Genomic DNA, 7,644 nt, shown 5'->3' with positions numbered 1-7,644 from the left:
TAATAATAATAATAATAATAACAATATAAACCTGGTTAGAATCCATGTTGAAGCCAACCATCAAGCAGTTAGTGAAAAGAACCTAAAAATAAAGAATTAAACAGTTTAATAAAAATTCTAATTTAACAAAACTATAGTATGCAGATTTTTTTAAACAGAGCAGTTTTTAAGACGGTTGAAAACCCGGTCCGTGAATAAAAACTATATTTTTTTTTAAAAATTTTAATTTTAAAAAGCACTTGAAAAAAGACATTAAGCATTTGTCGCAAAAAGAATTTTCGACAAACTTTTTCAATTTTTGTTTAAACCTCCCTAGCACCCTAACTAATAACTATTAAAGCTAAAGGTTAATAGTTGTGGTACAGATTCCTATATTAAGGTTTGCTGTTAAATCCTTTAAAATTTGTTAAGAGTCCCTTTAAAATTGTTTCTTTCATGGTTGTGACGAAGACGACATCTTCAATTAATTAATCATCACTCGAGCGCAATGACGAAGAATGCTGCGCATCAAGCATATTTTGTTAAATCCTTGTTCCACGATTTCCTCCTTTTCACGTTAACCCTATTCCCGCTGGGGGGGGGTCAATTTGACCCCCCCCTGTAGTTTTTTTTACATAACTCAAAAAGTATTGGTCTGAGGCTGTTGAAATTTTCTGACTTTTCTTACATACCCAAAGCCCTCCCTTTAGGCCTAAAACCGGGCTTTAATACTAACTGCCTGAGTCCTCAGGCATACTGCCTGAATTACTGCTTTTGCCTGTAGCAAACTAAATCTTTGTTTTGACCCACTTTCACTTGTCAGATTTTGATAAAATTTAGTTTTTTGGAAAGCCTATGACATAAGGAAACGGATTGCACAAGTTTTGCGAAAAAAAAATTGCAAATTTTTTGCAAACAACCTGTCAAAGGAAATTTGCACATTTTTAGTTTTTCTTGATTAAAAATCAGGTTATTTAAAATTTTGCAAAAATTTTTGCATATTTGAAATGGCATGGTCAAGGGCTTTTCAAAAATGTATAATTTGTCATTTTTTGGACAAATTTTTTTTTGCAAACCTTTTTACTATAAAACTGGATTTTGCGATAAAAAATTCAATTTTCGCAAATTTGCAAATTTTTTTGCAGATTCTAAAAGTAGAGCACAAGAGCTTTCTAATGATGTATCATTTGTCATATTTGGACATAAAACATGGGATTTAGAGGGGGGGGTCAAATTGACCCCCCCCCAGCGTATCCTGGTTTTCAAGTACCCCAGCGGGGATAGGGTTAAAGAAGTAAAATTAGTAGAGATTTAATCCAAACTTGATTCGGATTTTGCCTTTACCCCTCTTTAAGTTTTTTTCCGACACGCCCTTTATAATTCCCTTTAAAATGTTTTCAACCTCTAGCACCCTATCTGGCCCGAGGAGGTATCCTGTCTCCTTCATCGTTGAGATCACCATGTTCTCCTCCGTTAAGGTCGGAGCCCACGGAGATCGGAGCAGGTAACTGTACTTCAAGTAGAAGGTATCCTTCACCCTGAAAAAGTGCAGATATAATTGCACGAAATACGATTGTTAGATTTAAAGTTACTTAAAAATCCAGAATTGCTGCTCTTAAAATTAAAGCTTGAGGCGAGTAATCTGTTCTTTTTAGAGTGTTTTTCAGTTAAAATTACAGGAAAATATAATTTATAAAAATAGACTTATTCAAAAATAAATGCTTAATTATTTCTAAACAATTCAGAAATGTTATGGCGCATAAAAAACCAAGAAAATAGGGATGAAAAGAGGTTTATTGGTATATTTATGTATTAATGAAAATGTCGACTTACATCTGATCATCTGGAAAGAACTGGTGTTTAGGTCCTCCAAACATACGCACAGCTATTGCTAAAAGAGTTGTACAGCATATTCGTTGCTGAAGGATTCCCTGAAATAGGAAAAAAAAACTCTGTAGAGCTAGAAATATCTCTACCCGTGTATCTAGGACATTAACTAGAATATTACTAGATAGATCTGTTGAGCTAGAAATATCTCTACCTGGGTATCTAGGACATGAACTAGAATATTACTAGATGGATCTGTAGAGCTAGAAATATCTCTAACTAGAATATTACTAGATGGATCTGTAGAGCTCGAAATATCTCTACCCGTGTATCTAGGACATTAACTAGAATATTACTAGATGGATCTGTAGAGCTAGAAATATCTCTACCTGGGTATCTAGGACATTAACTAGAATATTACTAGATGGATCTGTAGAGCTAGAAATAACTCCTTCTTTGCTGATTTCTGCTTCATGAATTAATCCGCCAGGATTCTTGTACAGTACATCAGCCTGTACAATAACTATTATTATTATTATTATTATTATTATTATTTTTATTATTATTATCTTTATTAATAATGTAATTAAAAAAAACAATTGTTTATACATGTTCCTTGGTGTTTGTTTGCACCATATGCATTAGATCAGACACTTTAAGCTAATATATGCATGTAATATGTATGTAATATGTATGTAATATGTTTATGTATAGCATATTTAATGGCTAATTATTAATTTTTACAATTACTGAGATTAAAGTATAAAAGTATTAAACCCCATTGAAAAATTGTCAAGACAACATTTTGTAAAATCTTTCAATGTCTCAGAAGTTTTGTATTAAACTGTAATTGATTTTAATGTCTAAGAAACTAAATCTGAGTCTCTGGAATCCACTATTGGATTTGTAAGACCTTGTATAATGTAAATTTAAAGACCCATGAATAAATGTTACCCCGGTTTCTGTATTTCTCTTCCACACCTGAGACACTACACTTTCCCAAGCTCTAAAATTCGAAAATATCAAAACTCTGAAACTATAACGAAAAATATAATTTTTTCCATGTTTTTATTGATGAACAAAAAGGACAACAGCTTTTCGTAACAAGTACACTAATATATTTTATTTAAGAATGAGATCAGTGGATTTATACAATCCCATGCTTGACAATGGTTAAAAAAATGTTATTTTTAAAGAAAAAAACTTGAAAAATACTCTCGTTACCTGACTTTCTGTCCTAGTAATATATTCTCCTCTATTGTCATATTCATGATAGGATCTCTAATAACAATTTTTTATTTTTTTATTTTACAGTTCAAATGGTTTGTTCAGTAATTACATAATACACCAAATACTTCCAATGTTTAGCAATTTGAAATATAACTAAGCCCCCTGAGCCGGCGATTTAAAAAATTCAAGAAAATACGACTCGGGTCTAAGCTGTTGTTGAGCCTTATTTAAGGCTCGAGCTTTCGAATTTAAGTTGCATCTATTTTTCAACAGAATTTAGTTCATAAAACCGGTTTAATGTTGTATTTGGCGTAAAAAATGTTTAATTCTTGACAAAATTTGTTTTTTATAAAAAAATATTGACTAGGCAAAAAACATGCTCTTGCGTTACCTAGGCAAAATGTTACCCTAGGCAAAATGTTACTAGGCAAACTTGAACTAGGCAAAAAGTTACCTAGGCAAAATGTTACCTAGGCAAAAGTGAACTAGGCAAAATGTGACTAGGCAAAATGTGACTAGGCAAAATGTGACTAGGCAAATTGTGACTAGGCAAAATGTAGCTGAGCCATATTCATCAGGATACCCTTTACCCCTATATCTGATCACAATGTCGAACATAATGTCGGTTTTGTAACTTGAAATCCACAATATTCTTCATTGTTTATGCTTCGTAAAATCGAAAAACCAAAAGCATTTCGAATGTTCGAATATTTTGCTCAAAATTATGAACAGAGGTAACTTTACACTTTATGGAAAGCTTTTTTTGATAAAAAAATATTGTCACTCGAAAGTTGAAATACGATTTGTAAGTCGTCTCTAAATGTCATTATTAATGGAACACTCTAAATATTCTCATATTTTTTTTATATAATATGTAATATATATATTTTCTTACCGGTGCGTAGAACTTTGTTCGTTGAACAGGTTTGCTGTTTATTTTCGGAGATTTTTTAGGTTTTTCATTGGACGATACCAAGGTTTCTAATCCAAGGGATTTTTTCCGCTCTCTCTCTCTATAAGAAAAGTATGATAAAGGTACGCCTGGGAAAGGGGGGGGGTGCACACTGCACCAGCTTTGCCTTATTTTCACCAATGACGTTTCAAAATGGATTTGGGACAGAAAGCTATTTTATAATGTTGTTTTCCCCTTTGGTCTTTCAGCAAAATGTCTTTGCTTTTAAAAACTAAATCCTTGGTAAATGAACACGTCATAGTTTAATTTTAATAACAGATAGGACAATAAATGTGGTCTTTTAAAGATTTGTATGAAACTCGTTCACAATAACCCTGAGGCAGAAGCCCAAGACAGAGAGAGACTGTTGTACGCCGACTGCGCAAAGCTCCTCCGGGCTTCTACCTCAGGGTTAATCTGAACGAGTTTCATCCAAATCCTTAAAAGATGACATCTAGTGTCCTATCTATCATTCCAATAAATCTATGGCACATGTAAACTTACCACGACATACACTATACGTGACAGTTGGTGAATAGTTTTGAATGTCTTCTTTGATATACTGTATTAGAAATGAAAGACTTTTTTTCAGTTTATTTACTCAAATATATTTTACTTAGAAATCAATTTTACTATAATATGGATGCCATAAATTATTTATTATTATTCTCTTTGGTAACAAACAACTTGACATATTATGGAAGAAACTATTCACCAACTGTCATGTTTCGTGGGACACCCTGTTACATACGTTTAAAGGCAGTTTCTTTAAACTGATATTTTACATTAGCTATTTCATCTTTTAATATTTTTAAAAATGATTTTCTAATCTGACTTCAGCATGGCATAATAGTATAATATGTAAAAAAATGGGAATAAGATGACATCTTTTATATCTGTTTTGGACATATGTAAATTCTCCAACATTTAATGGTTCAATAATTTTTTTTGAAAATTTTGAATTTTTGTTTTGATTTAAATATTTCTTTCTTATAGTTTTTAAATACACCACACCGGTGTGCGGTGGGCTTAATTCCAATATTGATGATGCCAACTGCGCATGCTCACTGTACTGCAAACTTGTTTACCGAAGATGTTTGTCAACAAGAGCCGGTTTCATCCCAGCTTCTAAGCAAATTCTAAAGAAAACAATTAATGGGGGAAAATCTGCAAAAACATTTTACATATTACGCGTGTCAGCAAATTTTGATGTATGATTCTGCTAAGGTGAATTTGATGCCGGTGCTCAAGCAGATTTTGTTAGATGAAAATTTTAAATTTTACATAATTGTGAAATCTATTTATTTATTTAAGAAAAGGTCCAACTTCTAATATTATTATTTGAATAAAGTGAACACATCCTTTAAAGTATATTGTATACATGTACTACAGCTGTTAATAACAGCATCAATCCTTGCCTTGACATATGCAGGGCAACATTTCTTAAACTCTTAAATATATTAAATATTTTTATAGAATATCATTGTAACTCCAAGGTTATATGAAAATCTGTCTGAGTCCGAGGGGGTTTCGCAAATAAATCATTAAATGTTTTTGGCACTTCAAAATCCTTTTGTAAAAAAATAAAAGATAAAAATAAATTCAAAAATATTGTAAAGACTTTTTAACACTCTGTAAAAAAATAAGTTAGCGACGAAAGCTTTTTTGTTAAAAAAGCCTTACAAAAATGGAACCCATATAAAAAACTGTAGAATAAGAGGACAAGATTCATGCAATCTTGTGTATTTGATGTTGTTATAAAAAGCATATAAATTTACCAGTTATAGCTGCAAAATCAACTTAATTGTTAAAATGGGTCTGTCTACACTTCACAATTGTTGTGCTCATTACAAATCATAAGCGTCGTCTTACCAATCCACTCCCAATCCTTTATTGTTTTCCCTATAAACTACATACATCTTTTACTTTTGTATCATTGTGAAAGAAATCCACAGTATTTCATAGACCCTCATTAGTCTACACAAACTTAAATCATTATTAAAATGTCCAGACTAAATGTACCTAGATAATGGTTGGAAAAGATTGCCATCCATCATTCCCATCTGGAAAAGTAAAATACAATTTTAAAAATGCAAATAGCTAAAAATAAAAATTTGAAAGTTTTAATTAAATCTTTATTAATTTCCACCTGTGAACTATAAGGCCGGATTGGATGAGAATCTACTTCCATTAAATAACTGGAGAGGTCATCTTCAGGAATCCTCTTTACAAGATCAAGAGCTTCAGTCCTAGAGTTTTCATTAATTGCTGGATTCTCAGTCTCTGACATAAGTGAAGATATTTCATGGTGAGAAATATAGAAGTCCGGATATCCAATCGTCTGCTCGCTATCGATATAATATTCTTCTTTTTTTAGAGACTCATAACCTTTATCAAGTCTTGTTGATGTTTCCCTATTGTGCCAATTTTTATACGATTTGCTTGTTTCTGAGATAACTTTGAAAGAAGTACTTCCCGTGTTTTGGTTTAGTTGTTTTGCTTTAGTTTGCCAACTCTCTGGGTGAAATAGGTTTTCTTCGCTTAACTGGTTTGTATTATCAGAAGACCGGATAATGTTCTCAAATAACTGGTTTGTATTCTCAGATGACCGGATTCTGTTCTCAAATAACTGGTTTGTATTATCAGATGAACGGTTTGTATTCCTAGATGACCTAATTACGTTCTCAAATGACTGGCTTGAATTCTCAGATGACCGTCTTGTCTTTGCAATTAACTGGTTTGTATTCTGGGATGACCGGTTTTTAGTCATAGATGACCGGCTTGTGTTTGCAAATAACCAGGTTGTTTTCTCAGATGATTGGTTTGTTTTCTCAGGTGGCTGGCTTGCATTCTCAGATGACCGGTTTGTGTTTGAAAAAAAATGGTGCGTTTTCTCAGATGACTGGTTCGTGTTATGAGAAAACTGGGTTGTGTCTGAATGATTGATGCCAATGCCTGTAGTTGTTTCAAAAGCTTTTTCAATCACTGGAGATACATTCCTTGGAACCTGAGGAAGTTTTTGTTGTTCCAGTTTAGACCTGTATTGCGGGTTTGCTTTTGGCGATGTTACTGTAGAATGTGGTGATGCTGCTGTCTGATGATCAGAAACAACAATGGATTTAGTTATGTCAGAGCTTGTTGATACAGGGGGGAGAGAAGTATGGTCTTCATGCTTCTAAAAAATTACATCGTATTGAGATTGTCAAAATAATTAGAAGTGACCACTGACCCTCCCTGTAAAAGTTAAAAGCCCGATTCACAAAGAATTCTTTAAACCTTTGTTTGGTGTTGATATATATATATATAGTAAATATCCTAGATCAGAAAGTTTCGAATCTTTCAATTGTGGGTCATCTATCATAAGTAATTTGAAAGTACGTTTGGTGCATTTAAAAACATTTACATACTGCAAAATCTTCAATGTTTATAATTTTTTTCATATTGTACATATAAAAGCCATGCATTTAGGTACCTTTGTATATCATACAAAAATGTTAATACAATTTACAAAAAAACATTTGTACAATGTACAAATACATTTGCACAATATACTTAATATATTTTTACATTGCACAAATACATTTGTGTAATGTATAAATACATTTGCAAAGCATACTAACTATATTTGTACAATGTACAAATACATTTGCACGATA

The 7,644-nt window shown here is 32.2% G+C and overlaps 1 protein-coding gene across 1 annotated transcript in view; it reads right to left on the bottom strand.

The window, feature by feature from the left end:
• LOC111709172 (uncharacterized) overlaps window positions 1-7,194 on the bottom strand; it is a 9,050-nt gene extending 1,856 nt beyond the window's left edge. Inside the window, exons 1-8 of the mRNA XM_023482781.1 lie at window positions 6,138-7,194; window positions 6,011-6,051; window positions 3,031-3,087; window positions 2,761-2,812; window positions 2,196-2,318; window positions 1,813-1,910; window positions 1,382-1,517; window positions 32-82 (exon numbers count right to left, since the gene is read on the bottom strand). Coding sequence (XP_023338549.1) covers window positions 32-82; window positions 1,382-1,517; window positions 1,813-1,910; window positions 2,196-2,318; window positions 2,761-2,812; window positions 3,031-3,087; window positions 6,011-6,051; window positions 6,138-6,758 — 1,179 coding nt within the window. The 5' untranslated portion in view covers window positions 6,759-7,194. The remainder of the gene's footprint in view (window positions 1-31; window positions 83-1,381; window positions 1,518-1,812; window positions 1,911-2,195; window positions 2,319-2,760; window positions 2,813-3,030; window positions 3,088-6,010; window positions 6,052-6,137) is intronic.
• Window positions 7,195-7,644: the final 450 nt, after the last annotated feature.

This window comes from Eurytemora carolleeae, unplaced genomic scaffold (genome assembly GCF_000591075.1).
Source record: "Eurytemora carolleeae unplaced genomic scaffold, Eaff_2.0 scaffold878, whole genome shotgun sequence".
Lineage (NCBI taxonomy): Eukaryota > Metazoa > Arthropoda > Copepoda > Calanoida > Temoridae > Eurytemora > Eurytemora carolleeae.
Note: the sequence above shows the minus strand (reverse complement) of the source record. Positions and strands in the feature narration are given on the sequence as shown.